Source organism: Balaenoptera acutorostrata, chromosome 6 (assembly GCF_949987535.1).
Source record: "Balaenoptera acutorostrata chromosome 6, mBalAcu1.1, whole genome shotgun sequence".
Classification (NCBI taxonomy): Eukaryota; Metazoa; Chordata; class Mammalia; order Artiodactyla; family Balaenopteridae; genus Balaenoptera; species Balaenoptera acutorostrata.
The window spans coordinates 87,784,957-87,802,209 of record NC_080069.1 but is presented as its reverse complement, the minus strand read 5'-3'; the positions used below and the strand labels follow the sequence as shown (position 1 = coordinate 87,802,209).

The 17,253-nt window shown below is 47.1% G+C and overlaps 1 protein-coding gene across 2 annotated transcripts; it reads right to left on the bottom strand.

Annotated features, from left to right (window-relative positions):
* Positions 1-4,289: 4,289 nt before the first annotated feature.
* On the bottom strand, positions 4,290-15,940 carry C6H9orf131 (chromosome 6 C9orf131 homolog). Of its 2 annotated transcripts, XM_057548549.1 has the most exons (3): positions 15,881-15,940; positions 7,993-8,067; positions 4,290-7,614 (listed from the first exon to the last, which is right to left on the bottom strand). In XM_057548549.1, exons 2-3 carry the CDS (start codon positions 8,002-8,004, stop codon positions 4,303-4,305), a joined length of 3,324 nt encoding a protein of 1,107 aa, XP_057404532.1. In that variant the 5' UTR covers positions 8,005-8,067; positions 15,881-15,940; the 3' UTR covers positions 4,290-4,302. The 2 variants fall into 2 exon arrangements, with proteins under 2 accessions (XP_057404532.1, XP_057404531.1); XM_057548548.1 differs by lacking the exon at positions 15,881-15,940 and having other exon boundaries at positions 7,993-8,223.
* Positions 15,941-17,253: the final 1,313 nt, after the last annotated feature.

Genomic DNA, 17,253 nt, shown 5'->3' with positions numbered 1-17,253 from the left:
TTACACTGGCTGATTAAACTGGGGCATCTTGAACTCACGTGCTGTGAAATAGATATTCTTGCACTTTTGTGATTTGCATTGACTGTCCCTTGTGACACTTCCTCCACTGGATCCTGTCTTTGGTCCTCCTTTGGTTTTCCTACCATTTTAGGTATCGTGACGGCTTAGCTTTCAGTCTTCCTACTCTGAACATTGTCACTCTATCTCATCCCTGTGGCAACCTAACCTCAGTAAGACCAAAGACAAGGTCTTTTGTGGTAAAGACATTTGGTACCTCTGCATCAAGCTATGGGAACAGTACAGAAGGCAAGATCCCACAAAATAGGTAGAGGTACTGGTTGATGTGTGATAGAAATTTGTGTTGGAATGATTGCTTTGCACTCACTTATAACATGAAGTGTGTCTATAGGGAAGATGGTTGGAGCTGTGTAGATTCTTTAGGAAAAAAAACAAGAGCAGACTTGTGAGAGGCCTGGTTTTGCTTCTCACACTTGTGCTTATAACAGTGTAGCGTCACACAAGGCACGGAGCTCTTCTGGGGCCTCGAGATTTCTTAGTCTGATAAAATGATTGACAGTGCTTCGTAAACTGCAGAAAGCAGTGTGAGGGACTGTTTATTGTCAAAATGCACATGCAGAAGCCTGCATACTTAAACCAAGAGGCAAATTGTATAGGCAGTTCATCTTTTTCCCCACAGGGTTCCCAGAAAGAAATTGGAATGTGATCTTACTATAGCCAATCTTCCCACAGGATACGTGCTGTGATTAGAAGATGGGTTTCTAACCAAGAATATGGCATCAAATTAGATCATAGAGGGCCAACAGTTCACCACAGAGGCAAAAGCAAAGATGGAACTATAAATCTAACATCTTGAAATATATTGGGGTCCAAGATAGTGATCCTGCCAAGTAGCCCTGACAGTAGTGGTTACATAATGCCCAGGAGGAACACAGGGCTGCCAGTCATTAGTTTGACTGAACTGAGCAAATGTTACATGGTTTGTTAATCTTGCCCAGCCCTACAACCTACTGAGGGCTTAAAAAGACTTAAGAATATAGGACTTGGATGTTTCATAAAGCTATTCAGAGTTGCATAGACTCATTAAATGGCCCTATGTCAAGTGGAAATTCAGAATTGCATTGTCTTTGAGACTATGAGACTATTTTTCTGGGGGTGGATAGGTGGGGAGAAGGAAAGTACCTTCAGTTCCACTCCTGGCCAGCAGGTGGTAAGTTGGGCTCAGACCCTATAGACAAGTTAGGGCTAAATAAAACTTTGGAACAGAATAGTAACATTAGTGAGAGGAGGCAGAGGGAAGCATGTACCTTCTGACTTTTTCTCAACCAACTATACAGAGTAGAGCGAATGTTATAGATTGGGAAGAGCACTGGTTTGGGAGTGTGGACTTGACCTCACAGAACCTCACTGTCTTTGAAGAGCTTGATAGCCATAATATCAGGAAAGCAGTGCTATCAACAAGACATAAATTGTTAATGGGGCTGCAAGGAAGGGGGAACCGTACCAAGACAGAAGAATCTGAGAAGGCTGTGGAGGCCGTCTGAGCTGGGGATTAAAGGAAGGTGGGAGGCTTGACATGGGGTCAGAGCATGCTTAAGAAGCATCAGGTTGACTAGCAAGGGAGTGAATCCTGAGAGGCCAAACCACATTGTGAAGAACCTCAAATGCCAGCTGTGAACTTTAAAGATGTTGTGGGTCCTCTGGGGGTTTAGGCAGGAAAGTAACCGTCAGATTTCAGGGCTAGAGAACTTTTTTTTTTTTTTTTGGTGGCAAAATAACATAAAATTCACACAAAAATTTCCAAGTGTACAGTACAGTATTGTCAACCACATGTGCATTGTTGTGTATAGACAATTCACTTTTTTTTCATTCACAGTTCACTTTTTTTTTTTTTTTTTTGCCTCACAGTGCGGCTTGTGGGATCTTAGTTCTCCGACCAGGGATTGAACCAGGCCCCCTCAGTGAAAGCACTGAATCCTATCCGCTGGACCGCCAGGGAGTTTCCGACAATTCACTTTTTTTTTTTTTTTTTTTAAATTTATTTATTATGTTTATTTTTGGCTGTGTTGGGTCTTCGTTTCTGTGTGAGGGCTTTCTCCAGTTGCGGCGAGTGGGGGCCACTCTTCATCACGGTGCGCGGGCCTGTCACTATCGCGGCCTCTCTTGTTGCGGAGTAGAGGCTCCAGACGCTCAGGCTCAGTAGTTGTGGCTCACGGGCTCAGTTGCTCCGCGGCATGTGGGATCTTCCCAGACCAGGGCTCGAACCCGTGTCCCCTGCATTGGCAGGCAGATTCTCAACCACTGCGCCACCAGGGAAGCCCACAATTCACTTTTTAAAAAACTTTTGCTTTTGGGAATTTCCTGGTGGCCCAGTGGTTAGGACTTGGTGCTTTCACTGCCGTGGGCTCGGGTTCAATCCCTGACTGGGGAACTAAGATCTGTGATGCAGCCAAAAATTATATAATATTCCCAATAACCAGAGATAATCATTTTTTTTTCTTTTTTAGATTGGGGCGTGAGGGTAAAGGAGGAGTCAGGAGGAGGCTTCTGGCTTCAGTATTGGGGTGGATGTTGTACACCCCTTCAAAAGGAATTCGCACATTGGAGGACAAGGTTAAAGGGAAAATGAGTAAGTTTTAGACAGGTTGTATATGAGACAATACTAGTAGGTGGTTAGATAGGTGGATCTGAAGCCTAGAGATGGCTAAAAAATGACCCATGTTTTGAAATACGGCACTTAATGGAATGGGTTCAAGACATTATGTTTTTAATGGTATTGGTAAAATTGGATATCTTTTTTGGTGGTTGGGGGAGTTAGATTCTCTCCTCATACTATACTCAAAAATTAGATTAACAATCTAAACATAACATCTATGGGAATTCCCTGGCGGTCCAGTGGTTAGTGCTCTGCCCTTCCACTGCAGGGGGCATGGGTTTAGTCCCCGGTTGGGGAACTAAAATCCCACATGCTGCACGGCACGGCCAAAAATAAATAAACAAACAAACATCCATGGGGGTGCTAGAAGAAAGTGCTTTAGAATCCATAAGGGAACATGTTGGTAGATTTAAACTTTGGCATGGTAAAAATTGCTTTAAAATTAGAAAATAAGCTACAGATTGGGAGAAACTATTTGCAGCATATGTAACAGGTTGAGTTAATATCTGTGACAGGATAATGCCATTCCCGAACCCCCCCACCAATGCCCACGTCCTAATCCTTGGCACCCGTGAATATATTGTGCTACATGGCAAAAGGGAATTAAAGTTGCAGATGGAATTAAGGTTGCTAGCCAAATAACTTTAAGATAGGAAGAGTATCTTGGATTATTGAGGTGGGTCCAGTGTAATTAAAAGTGTCCTGAAAAGTGGGAGAGGGAGGAAAAAGTGATGTGATGTGAGAAGAACTTGACTTGCCTTTGCTAGCTTTGAAGATGGAGGAGCAGGGCCAATAGCCAAGTAATGTGGGCAGCTTCTAGAAGCTGGGAAAGACCAGGAATGAATCCTACCCAGTGCCTACAGAAAGGAATGCGGCCCTGCCAACCTCTTGATTTTAGCCCTGTGAGACATATATCAGACTTCTAATAAAATTAATTTATGTTGTTTTGTGATAATTTGTTATGGCAGCAGTAGAAAAGTAATAAAATACCCAACAAACAGTGCAGTAGAAACATGGGTATAAGATATGAACAGGCAATTATAGAAGAAATCCAGTGACCGCTAAACATACGAAAAGGGACTTGTTTTTGTGGCCTTGGGGATGCATGAGCTAAACTAGAGAGAGAAAAGAGCAGAGGGCTGACAAGAATTGGCTAGAAACATATGTGGGGAACTTGTGTATCAAGTATGTGAAGAAGGGGACCATACCCAGGACCAAGAGCAGCTGCCTAGACCCAGACCAATTCTGCTCGTGTGAATGGATATATTTTTCTTCTGTTGACTTGCTGTGAAGTTTTTCTCAAGGGCAGCATTGGTCTGTGCTCCCCTGGCCTTAACAGCTTCACCCTGTAGAGTGAGGACTCCAGGTTGTAGACTCCAGGTTGATCATCTGTGAACAGCTTGAAAAGAAAGTTAAGCCTATAGAATCCTGAGCTCTCTACTGGGACCTGATCCTGAGGAGATACAGCTGCAGCAGAATAGGGAACCGTCATTCCCAGTACCCCAGACTCCAAAAAAGACATGAGTGGGATTTGTCTAGTTCAGCTAGTTTATTAGGATTTCCTTTGTGTCTCCACCCCCCAACTGGTTTGGCTTCAGGTCTTGGGGTACTTATATTGGGTGCCAGTACTACCAGCCTTTTCTCTGCTGACTGGATTTGGTGGGCAGGGGTGCATGGGTACCCAGAAATTTGGCTAACATGCTTTGGAGACCCCTGGTAAGGGGAGCCTGAGGTGTGGGGGAGGAAAGACGCTTCTGGGCCCAAGGGCAGTGCTTACAATGCCGAGGGGCCAGGGTGTCACCAGCTCCCAGCCTTGCCCCTCTCTGATCTTGGGAACCTGAAGCCTTTGAGTGAGGCTGCAGGGCGAGAGCAGTGTGTCGAGAGCTCTGGTCCCTGTGCTGAGATCTTTGCGAAAGTCTGCTTACAGGGACCTCTGCTAGTCTGGCCTGGGCTAGGTGGCTTTTCCCTGTAACTGTGGTTGACCCCAATTTTGCATCCCCTTCTCCGTGGTCTCCTTCTTTGGGTTTCCTGGGGCTCTCTCTCTTTTTGGCTGAAGATAGGGCTGAAGCCTTGTCCTGTCTCTTGCCTGAGGCTGGAACCTCAGGGTATGAGGGCTCTTCCAGGCCTGGGCAGTGAACACATGACCCCTGGGATGAGATCTGGGACACCATCTTCGCGTTCATTCTTTGCTCTTTCTGAGACCCTTGTTCTGCCCTGCCAGACTTCCACAGCTGAGGTTGGATAGAGGAGTGGGAGTGGTAACAGTGGGGGACCTGGACAGGCTGAGTTATTGTGCTCTGAGGTTTGGGGGGATGACAGCTTGAAGAGTTGGGGCACAGACTGAGGGGATGAATCTGCTGTGGTGGGCAAGAAGAGAGTCTCCGGGTGGCTTGAGTTGTGGAGCTCAGGGCAGGGGAGCTGCCAAATGATTGACTTGGGCCAAGAGATCTGGAAGCAGGGTTCTGCTGTAGTTTCTTCAGCCTGAGTTCCAACTCTTTACTCCAGTGCCAGGCCTGGATCTCAGAGTGGGTGGGCACCTTTGGGACAGCCTCACCCTGGGAGGATGGAGTCTCCGCCTTAGCCCCTGGGAGCAGCTCTCCCTTGGGTAGGCTAGGCTGGTTGGACTCAATCTTCAGAGCCTCAGCTTGGGTGGGAGACCAGGGTATTGGCTGGAGGGGGTCCACTGCTGGAAGGCTGGGGTCCTGGGAGATCCCTCTTTGTTGTACATTCCTCCACACAAACTCAAGGTCAATGTGTGGATCTGGTAGAGGAGCCGAGAGTGACCTGGGGTTTGGGGCTGGGAGTTCAATGGTCCAGCAGTTCTCTCTCTGCTCCACTGTTTCCCCCTCAGGTTTACAGTTGCATTGGTCTCCAATAGGCTCACTTGTGTGAGACTTTGACATAGAGTTTGGGCGTGGGCTGGGACCCCACAATGGGGACACAGGAACACAACAGGTTTCTTTCTGCTCCATGTCCCCCCCAGTAGGCTCAGAGTCAGACTGGACTCCCAAGGGGTTGGCTCCACGTGGGTCTTGGGGTAAGTTGCAAGCTGGGAGCTCAGAGGCCCAGGAGTTCTTTCTCCTTTCTATGTCCCCACATGTAGCTTCAGAATCAAACAGGACCCCCATAGGGCTAGCTCTGAGGGAATCCAGTACAAGAACTGCGGGTGGGCTGAAGGCCAGAGATGGCGATTCAAAAGCCCAGGAATTCCGGGAATGAACAGTGTCCTTCCATGCAGTTTGTGACCCAGTGAGCCCTCCCACAGGATGGATTCTGTGGGGTTCTAGAATAGGAGCTAGAGATGGGCTGTGGCCAGGGCCTGGAGATTCTGAGGTCCAGAGGTTGTCTGTCTGCCTCATGGCCTCCCACAAAGCTTTGGACTCAGACAAGACTGCCTGGGCACCCGTTCCTAGGGACTCCAGCAGAGAGGCTGAGGGAAGGCTGGGAGATGAAACTGGGTCTGCAGAGACCCAAAGATTTTCTCTACTCTGCGTGCCCTTCCACGGAGTCTCAGATCCTGATGGGACACATGCAGGCATGGTTCCATGGAGTCCTGGGTCGACGTCCAAGGCTGGGGGCTCAAAGGCCCAAAGGTTTGTTGAATTTTCTCTGCATCTCCACTGGGGCTCATATCCAGATGGATCTCCCAGGGGACTGCCTCCCTGGAGTTCTGGCAGGGGATGTGGGGGAGGGCAGGGGGCTGGCGTTGGGAGCTGAAAGGCTTGAGTACTCTCTTTATGTCCTGTGGTTCCCCACTGAGTCTCACATACAGGTGGAACTTCCAGGGTGCTGGTTCCTTGAGGCTCTGCCATGGGGGCTACAGATTGGCAAGGGACTGAGGTCGGAGGCTCAGAGATCTGAGGATTCTCTCTTTGCCTTGTGGTTTCCCAGAGGGCCTCAGGTCCAGAGAGGCCTCCTATAGGGCTGACTCCCTGGCATTCTGGCAGAGAAGCTGGGGTTAGGCTGGGAGCTGGCATTGCTGGCTCAGGGGTTTTGGGGTCCTCATTTTGCCCCATGGTCCTCCATGGGGCCTCAGACCTAGTTAGGGCTCCCGGAAGGCTAGCGGGATTTTCTGCTAGGGAGGCGGAGAGCGAGTCTGGAATGTGTTGTTGGAGGCCAGGATCCCATGGCACCTTCCACCAGACCTCAGATGAATGGAAGAGTTTGGAGGGCCTGGTTCTTTGGAGGTTAGGCTGTGGGTGCAGGGCTTGATCCTCAGAGACCCAAGGGACCTCTCTCTGCTGTGTAAGCCACTGTGTATTTGCCTCAGTGCCAGATAGGACTCTCTTATGGTCCATGGGAAAGGATTTAAGATGGAGGGGAAGTGACGGGACAGGAGGGGAAGATGGGGAGGGTAGTTGCTGAGGGTCAGAGGCCATTCCTTCCAGATCTTCTGTAGTATGGACTTCATGTGTAGGAAGTGGGGTTGGGGAGCAATACTGGGGAAGCAGCAATACTGGGGTTCTAGGCAGGAAGGCAAACTTGTTAAAGAAGACAGAAGGACTGACCGACAACTTCAGGGGAGAGAGGCCACCTGAGCTCAGGAAGATGGCCTCCAAGGACTCACTGTGCAGAGAGGGGAGACCCCAGAAGAGCTGGCTTTTTCTCTGCTGTAGGTGGCTCCCTGATGTTGTCTTGTGCCTCACAGGCAGGTTGGTCAAGATCTGAAAGGTGGGGAAGGATCTGGAAGGGTTTGGGGTCTGCGTGAGTACTTGCTCTAGTGTCCCTACGGCCTTGTGGAGGCCCTCAGAATCACAGGATGGCTGGGATGGGGCTGTGGTGGCTTGTTCTCCAATAGGAGCTTCTTTGGGAAGAGAACATGGCTTCAGTGGATCCAGAGGTGCCTCCTCTTCTTCCTCCTCCTCCTCTTCTTCTTCCTCCCCTGACTTCTGCTTCCACAGGCGATCAAGGAAAGCCACGCGGTACAGAAGTGGTAGGCCCTGGGGAGTGGAGAAAGACAATCAGGCATGAAGCCTTTTTCAGAGACACAAGATGTACCGTTAAGCCCTCAGTCTTTGTTCTACACCCAGAGTGAACAGTTACTCACTGGGGCCCACATCTGTGGACAATAGTCACTTACCCATCTGGTGTTAATGGCCATTACCCAACTACATTTGGAGATCTGCATTCCCTTACATAACCCCACATCTAGGGTCAATGATCATTCAGCTGGCTTGAAATCTAGTGTTAATGGTCACTCACTCAGCCTCACATTTAAGGCTTATGGTCACTCCTTTGAGCCCACATCGATGTCAGTGATTCCTCACCTGAACTCATGTGGTGAGTCATTTACCCAGCTGCACACCTATGTCACTCACCTTGCCTTGCATCTTGTCCCCAGAGTACCAGGGCTGAAGCTGTCGCCATCTCCCAAGCTGCCACCACCTCTGGATCTGCCAAACCACGAACAAGAATAGTGTTATCAGGTTCCCTGGACTCAGGAGGCAGCTGCTGCCACAGTGCCTGCAGGCCAGGGCATGGGTCAACTGGCTCCAGAGAAGCCCCATGTCCCCCTCAGCCCCAAGCAGGCCCTCTGGCAGCCATTCCATTTTCCTCAGCCTAGTGGCAGTTTACCCTGAGGTCATCACTGCATCACAGAACAAAGAACTCCCATCCCCCACATACCTAACAGCAGTCTCTGTGAATTTAGGGCCCAAAAATTGCACCCACCAGACAACTCATACTTTATTCAGTGAAAGCTTAGTGATCCCCTTTTGTCTTGATTACCAAGGTCAGAATTATCTTCAGGCATTGTGGTTGAGAACATGGATTCTAGCATTAAACTACCTTATTCAAATCCTAGCTCTGCCACTTCCTACCTGTGAAATCTCAAACTACTTTATCTTTCAGTGCCTCAGTTATCTCATCTGTAAAATGGGGATAATATTATTACTTACCACATAGGGTTGTTTTGAGGGTTAAATGAAAACATTTATATGCTTAGAGTAGTACATAGTATATGCTATGTTAAAATATTATTTCTTTTGTTGCCATAAATGATCAATAACCAATCTATAACAAGAATAGAGGAGAGTTTTATTTGAGCCAAGCTGAAGACTGTAGCCCAGGAGACAGCCTCTCAGATAGCTCTGAGGAACTGCTCCCAAGAAGCCCGGTTTCCAGCACAGCTTTATATCTTGTCAGAACAAAGGACATCAAACATGACAGGGGTACATTCCTTCAACGTTTCAAAAACGACAGATTAGCTCGTACACAGCAAGTCAGCATGACCTTGGTGCCTGGGAAGGGAGCCTTATCGTCAAAGGAGTACTAGCATTGACATCCTGGGAAGGAAGGCATTTATCTCTAATTTCATAACAGATATTCTTTACTTCTGGACAATGCACCCTTTTCTTTAATGGTTAAAGCAGATGTGCAATGTATGTTTGATAGACCACAAGACAGGCTTGTAGTTAGTATAAAGTTCAAGTCAAATCATATATAAGCCAGAATGACTTCCCTATACCACAGTATATGAAAATTTCTTCCATCACTTTTAAGGTTCCTGATTATATGCCTCATTCCATCTTTAATAGATGGAGCCTGTTTCCTCTTTTACATCTCATGTCTTTAGGTTGCCCGAGAACTTTTTCACAAATATTCATGTTAAGGATGACAAATCAAACGTGCTTAACCCTTTTTTTTTTTTCATTTGCCCCTCTTTTCCCTAAAACCACTACTCTGTTTCATGTCAACTCCTCTTTTTAGGGTCAAACTTCAATATCTGCCTTTGCAGTACAATTCAATGCCTGTCTTCTCACCCTATCCCCCATCAACTGCCAGCTTAGTCTGGTAGAAAGAGCACTGAGCTGAAGTTGAGGAGACTTGGATTTTCTAGCTCTGTCACTGTTTGGCCACGTAATCTTGGGCAAGAAAGTTTTCTCCATTGGTACCATGATTTGGACTAGATTTATTCATTCACTCATTCAGAAAATATTTATTAAGTGCTTACTATGGATCAGGTATCATGCTCAGTCTTGAGGAGGCAGAAGTAAGACAGGGTCTCTGTGCTAAAGTAGGTCCCATTTCAGTGAGGGAAACAGTCAAATAATAGACAATTAAAATAGAGATATGTACAGGGTATTAAGGGGGGTGGAGGACATCTAACCACCTTGGGGAAGGGGGTTGCTTGTCAGGGGGTGCTTCCCTTAAGAGATGACCAGTGCTTGGTTTGAGGAATCAAGAAAATGAGAGTGTAGGGAAGAGAGGACAATCCAAGCAGTAGAAACAGCCTGTGTATAAAGGTGGTGGGTCAGAGAAAGCATGTCCCATTAGGGAAATTGAAGGTGTTTCAGTGCAGCTGTAGTATTAGTTGGGGGTTGGGGAAGCAGTAGGATAGACAAGATCACAAAGGGCCCTGAATACCAGACTAAGAAGTTGGAAATTTATCCTGAAGGTGATGGGAAATAATTGAAAATTTTTGAGCAGGGAAGAGACAAGATCAAGTTTGTGTCTTGGAAAGAACACTCTGACTATATTGAGGGCAAAGAGATTGAAGGCAAGAGATTGGTTAGGGAAACTTTGCTTTAGTTTAGGCAAAATGAAAGATGAGGCCTGAACCAAGGCAGTGATGGTGGGAATGGAGAATAACAGGTTCAAGTAGAATTCTAAAGTTATAATTGATTAGACTTAGTTACCAGTGGGATAGGGTGGAGTAGAGAGGGAGTTGAGAATGACTCTAGGGATTCTGACTTGGGGAACTGGGTGTGTATGTTAGTGACATTTTACTGAGATAAGTAACACAAACCTGGTAACCAGTTTAGGGTGAGGGGACAATGTGTTCCATTTTAGACATTTGCATTTGAGGCTCCTGTGACAAGGAAATGTCAGGCAGGAGGCAGATAGATACATGTATCTGAAGCTTGGGAAAGTAGTCTGTGGGGGAGATATAAATTTGACAGCTACCAGTATATATGTAGCAGCTGAAACCATAAAACGGCTTAAAGATACATACTGATATATAACATTTGGCTCAGACAATGTGGCCAGCAGTTTTTTGTTTGTTTTTTTTAAACTTGAACGGTCAACATTATAAGATTAGTAGATTGTACGTAATAATATTTTTGGCTTAAAATCTGGCAACATAGGGCTCTCTTTCCCACAAAGTAAAGACCATTTATTTATTTATTAATAAATTTATTTTATTTATTTATTTTTGGCCACGTTGGGTCTTTGTTGCTGTGCGTGGGCTTTCTCTAGTTGCAGTGAGCGGGGCTACTCTTCGTTGTGGTGCACGGGCTTCTCATTGCGGTGGCTTCTCTTGTAGCAGAGCATGGGCTCTAGGCGCAGCCTCAGTAGTTGTGGCGCATGGGCCTAGTTGCTCCGCAGCATGTGGGATCTTCCCAGACCAGGGATCGAAGCTGTGTCCCCTGCATTGGCAGGAGGATTCCTAAACACTATGCTACCAGGGAAACCCAGTAAAGACCATTTAGAGCTAAGTAGCAGGTGCCCCCTTAGTGGCCATGTGCTTTCCAGTTCACCATGTTCTCTTTGTTAAAGCCGAGGCTAAGGGCTAGTTGCTGTTTATTATTGTGCCTATGATTTTGTTGTTTTCTTACACTTGTCTATTTTTAGTCATTTGCATTACCTGCCTGGTATCTGAGTTTCCTACCTCTGGATGAATAAAGTAAGTTGAGTTCTGATAGGAAATAGAGAAGGCAATGCTGAATTCTGTGCTAATTTACATTTATGGCAGGATAATCTACCAAGTTGCTGTCTGCTACTCATTGCCAAAAGAGACATTCAGTAGGATAAAACGGTAACTTTGCTCTCCTCTCTTCCAGGAATTCTAGATTTCTTGTCTCATGGAATAGTTAATGGATTTTGAGTTTTCTAGTCCCAAACTAAAGTTGCAATACACCTGTTCTACAACCTTATCCAGGCTCTTGTGTGGCAGGAGAATTTAATTTAGCTGGGTGCTCTTCAGAAGGAGAAGATGGAGGAGATGCTGGGTGGAAAGAAGAGGAGTTGCCCAAGGATAGCAGTGGTTTCAGGGACCTGAGAAAAGAGATGTTGCAATAGGCTCCATGAGTGACAGAAGTAAATTAGGAGGCAGCAGGACTTCTGATGGGGAGAGCTGATTTAATAGTTAGGGCACTAAACATCTAGTACATAGTCTTGGGAACCGCAGCAAAAGATGCTGATATATATACTTGGTAGAGATGCTGTGGAGCCATTTGCCTTTGAATGGACTGTATGAGTTTAGATAATGCACATCCCAGTGGCAACCATGACAGGATCAAGACCCAAGTTTCTTTCCTAAGTGGTTTTTTTTTTTTTGGTCAATGTATATCCCATTAAAGAGGGGAAAAGCCCCCTTCGCGACCCAAATCATGATTAATATTAGATGTCTTCCAACCCTGGTAAATGAGAGTTTCGAACCAGGTTTAATTTAATTTAGAAAAATTAAGTAATGTGATGTTTCTTGTGTTTCAGTGTTGTGGAACAAATTTATACTCTAACATTTATTATCTCATTTAATCTTTACAACTCTTTGAAGTAGGTATTGTTATATTCTTTCACATAGGGGAAACTGAGACACAAAGAAATTAACATATGTTAACTATTATCATTATTATTATATCTATATATCCATAGATATGTAGATATCCCAGAAGGCAGAGTTAGGGATTGAGAACCCCCTTGCATTGTGAGGAATCATTTGTATGTGACAGAAATTAAAATCCAGGGACTTCCCTGGTGGTCCAGTTGGTAAGACTCCATGCTCCCAATGCAGGGGGCCCAGATTCGATCCCTTGTTGGGGAACTAGATCTTGCATGCATGCTGCAACTAAGAGTTAGCATGCCGCAACTAAGAAGCCTGCATGCTGCAACTAAAAAGATCCTGCATGCCACAACTAAAGATCCTGTGTGCCGCAACTAAGACCCGGTGCAGCCAAAATAAGTAAATAAATAAATATTTTTTAAAAAAGAAATTAAAATCCAATTTAATCCAAATTAAAATCTGGTGTAAACAAATGGGAATGTATGGACTCATATCTGAACAATCCAGGGGTAGGGTTGGCTTCAGGCAACTGGATTGATGCAGGGATTCAATTCGATGTCATCGGGATTCAGTTTTCATTTCTTTTTCTTTTTTTTTTTTTAAGATTTATTTATTTTCATATATTTATTTATCTCTTTACTTAGGCTGTGGCAGGTCTTAGTTGCGGCACACGGGATCATCGTTGCAGCATGTGGAATCTTTATTTGCGGCATGCGAACTCTTAGTTGGGGCATGCATGTGGGATCTAGTTCCCTGACCAGGGATCGAATCCGGGCCCCCTGCCTTGGGAGCGCAGAGTCTTTTTTTTTTTTTAAAGCAATATCTTTTTTAAAATAATTAATTAATTAATTTTTGGCTGCGTTGGGTCTTCGTTGCTGCGCGCGGTGCTTTCTCTAGTTGTGGCGAGCAGGGGCTACTCTTCGTTGCAGTGTGCGGGCTTCTCATTGTGGTAGCTTCTCTTGTTGCGGAGCACGGGCTCTAGGCACATGGGCCTCAGTAGTTGTGGAATGTGGGCTCAATAGTTGTGGCTCGCGGGCTCTAGAGCGCAGGCTCAGTAGTTTTGGCACATGGGCTTAGTTGCTCCGCAGCATGTGGGATCTTCCCGGACCAGGGCTCGAACCTGTGTCCCCTGCATTGGCAGGCAGATTCTTAACCACCGCACCACCAGGGAAGTCCCTGGGAGCACAGAGTCTTAGCCACTGGACCACCAGGGAAGTCCCTGACTCTCTGTCTTCTGTGCTGACTTTATTTTTAGGTATTGTGTGGTAGCAAGTTCAAGTGAAGCTGAAAATGTGGTGTTGCTATGACAATATTGTCTTTATGGGTTCCAGCTGGTCATGCATACATACTGAACTACTCACTGAACTGTACACAGGGGAATAGGATGCTTCTTCTGGCAGGTCTGAGTCACATACACATCCTTGGAGTAAGGGTATGGAGGGAAGAACACTATCTGCACATGGCCTGAGACCGAAGAAGTGGGGGTCTGGTCATTCCTCCAGAAAACACAGACATCCTGTTTCCAGAAAGGTGTATGCATGCTGGTATCAAAACAAAATAATAGAGATGTCCATTACAGCTCTAACTAGCCCATTCTGTTTTCTGGCCCAGAGCCATGCCAGATCTTTTGGGATCTGAGACTTAAGTTAAAATGTGAATGCAGATCCTATGAAGGTTGGTGAAGGGGCTGGATGGGGCCTAGGGCAGAGATCTTGAAGGAGGGAAATCTATGGGAAACCCAGACATCTGTGTGGATAACCTATTAAATGACCTAGACTCCCAATTCCTAGACCTTTACATCTCAGAGTCCTTTACCTCTGCTCCAATCCAGCTATGGCCATATCTGAAGCATCATCATCAGGAACCACTCTGCCTTCTGTCTTGCATCACCCTCTGATTTCAACCTCCAGACTTGTCCTAAAATACCAACTCTTCAACCTTGTCAGGAGTCTAGCCCACTGCTCTTTCCACTTTTTTCCCTGTCCATAAGAAACCTCTTGCCTGGGCTTCCCTGGTGGCGCAGTGGTTGAGAGTCTGCCTGCCAATGCTAGGAGACATGGGTTCGAGCCCTGGTCTGGAAAGATCTCACATGCTGCGGAGCAGCTGGGCCCGTGAGCCACAACTACTGAGCCTGCGCGTCTGGAGCCTGTGCTCCGCAACAAGAGAGGCCGCGATAGTGAGAGGCCCGCGCACCGCGATGAGGAGTGGCCCCCACTTGCCGCAACTGGAGAAAGCCCTCGCACAGAAACAAAGACCCAACACAGCCAAAATAAATAAATAAATAAATAATTTTAAAAAAAAACAAAAAAAGAAACCTCTTGCCTTTATTTCCTCCCTCTCCAAGATAGACTTCATGGTTCGTTACCTAATCAACATCTATCAATTCATTCTCCTTTCATCATTTCCACCTGGCAAAATCCCAACTCTGCCTCTGCCAGAACTGCCCTCTAGAAAGGCAGAGGTCAGCATTATTGGATAAAATCACACTTATAGGTAAGTTGGTGGCCACCATAAACTTACGGTCTACAACTAATGGGCAACTCCATCATCACTTGAAATACATTTATTTATGCATTCCATTAAGTGCCTGCTATGCGCTAGGCACTGTTCTAAGTGTTTGGGATACATGGGTGATCAAACCAGGCAAAGCTTCCTGGGAATTACCTGGCGGTCCAGTGGTTAGTTACACGTCATTTATTCCTTAGTAAACTCTCCCATCCTACTCAAAATAAATTCAAACCTTCTTTACTTTCCTCAACTTCTCTTTCTCCTGGACCCTAGCAGATATGGCAGACCTCTACTTTTCAGAGGAACCAGGAGCCATCCAATGGGAACTTTTCATCATCAAAAACCATTGCCTCCCATTTCCTTTCTTCCTGCTAGAGTGAAAGGTGTGTTCCTCTGTGAGACCTTCCTTGACCCTCCCAAGCTAGGACGGGTGCCCTTATCTTCCCCTCCCCCACAGGCACTTTCCACACTAGATTGTAACTTGTGTCTTAATTATCCGGTCTACCACGTTCACCGCTTTAACCCAAGCATCTGGCGCTTAGTATCTGGTTGGAGCTCAGTACCCTCAGGGTGAACGAATGAAAGGGCGAGATTTCTGGGAGAGGGCCTGCTGCGGGGCGGGGCCTGCGCCGGGGAGGGCGCGGGGGGCGGGGCAGGACGGGGGCAGCCTCAGGGCTGTCCCCTCAGGCTTCTTGGAGGTCGCCTCCAGGCGACACCTCAGGACGCTGAAGTAAGCATCCTAGAGACCAGAGCTCACAGCCAAGATTCGGGTGAGGCTTTTCGGACGCCCCAGCGCCGGTTCCGCGGCAGGACTCCTTCATCCGTGGGGCCTCTGGAGGGGGCGGCTGCGCCCAGGTCCCGCCGCGGAGCCCGCCAGCGTCCACGCGCGGCCGTGGCTTCGGCTTCCTAAGCTACCCCACTGGTTTTTCTCCCTTTCCCTCCGCCTCACCTCTCCCCTTCCCTGACCGCTCTTTCCTCTCCCCCCTTTCCCCTTCCCACTTCCTCCAGAGGGATGCCGAGTAAAGGGCCGGGCCAGCAACCCAGCTCCCGCGGCCGCGCGGGCTCGGCACGCTCTTGTCCCCTGCCCCTGAGGGGACCAGTGTCCTGAAAATGTCAGGACTGGTCAGGACTGTGAGACCTGACGGAACCGCCCCTCCGGGGGCGGCCAGCATCCTCAGGAGGGTGGTGCTTACCGTCCGGGAGGAGTTGTTTCAGGCGGGATGACGGCAGCGGGGAGGCCGCGGGGCCGGGGCAGTGGGAGCGGAGGGCGGAGCCGGGCGCGGCCCGTTAGCCCGGCTGTGGGCGGGCCGAGGTGAGGCCGAGTCCTGAGGGCCCGCAGGACAGGCTTCTACAAGGCAGGAAGATCCGAGGCCACTGCTCTCACATCTCAGGTGCTGGTCCTTTGCTGCATTTGTTGGGGGCTTACTATGTGTCAGGTCCTGTATTTGATAGGAACTCTAGCTATGTCCCGCTTGAGGTAAGAGGAAATGTTACTTTTTAAAAAAGTTTTTCCCGTTATGATAGTATTCTATACCGAATTTAGAATATATAAAAAAGTAGAAGGAAGAAACCCATAAACTTGCAATCTCAAAATAATTTCCATAGCATCTTGATGTAGTTCTTTCCAGACTTGGCTATTCACATTTTTACGGTGTTTAAATAAATGTAGGTTTTCGTAAGGTAAGAAAGCTGTTAATATTTTTTATTTTTTATTTTACTTTTTAAAAAGAAATTTATTTATTTTAGGCTGCCTTGGGTCTTCGTTGCTCCACGCAGGCTTTCTCTAGTTGCCGCGGGCTACTCTTGTTGTGGTGCGCGGGCTTCTCATTGCGGTGGCTTCTCTCCGTGCGAAGCACAGGCTTTAGGTGCGCAGGCTTCAGTAATTATGAACGCAGGCTGAGTAGTTGTGTCTCACAGGCTCTAGAGCGCAGACTGTGTAGTTGTGGCGCACAGGCTTGGTTGCCCTGCGGCATGTGGGATCTTCCCGGACCGGGGATCGAACCCGTGTCCCCTGCATTGGCAGGCGGATTCTTAACCACTGCACCACCAGGGAAGCCCTATTTTATTTACTTTTTACCATTTATTTATTTGGCTGTCCCGGGTCTAAGTTGAGCCATGCAGAATCTAGTTCCCTGACCAGGGATCGAACCCAGGCCCACAGTGGTGTCCTAACCACTGGACCGCCAGGGAATTCCCCTAAACATCATTTCTGATGACTGTATTATTCTCTGAAGTAGATTCTGTGAAGTAGTTAATTAGCCACCCATGTGGTTAGTTATTTCAGCACTGACTTCTATGAGCTTCAGTCTCATCGATTCCAGTTGCTTGCTAAACATCCCTAAGCTCAATTTCCCACAGGTACCCAGGCCTAACATCTTTATAACTTAGGTCATTTTCTTCTTCTGTCCCAACCTGTTCCTGTTGTATTTCCCAAAGCAGTTAGTATCACCTAATCATCCAGGCAAGAAACACAGGAGCCATTCTACACTGCTCCCTCTTCATCTTTCCTATTACTTGTCAGTCACCAACTTTTGCTAATTATATCTGCTATTTCTCAAATCTTTCT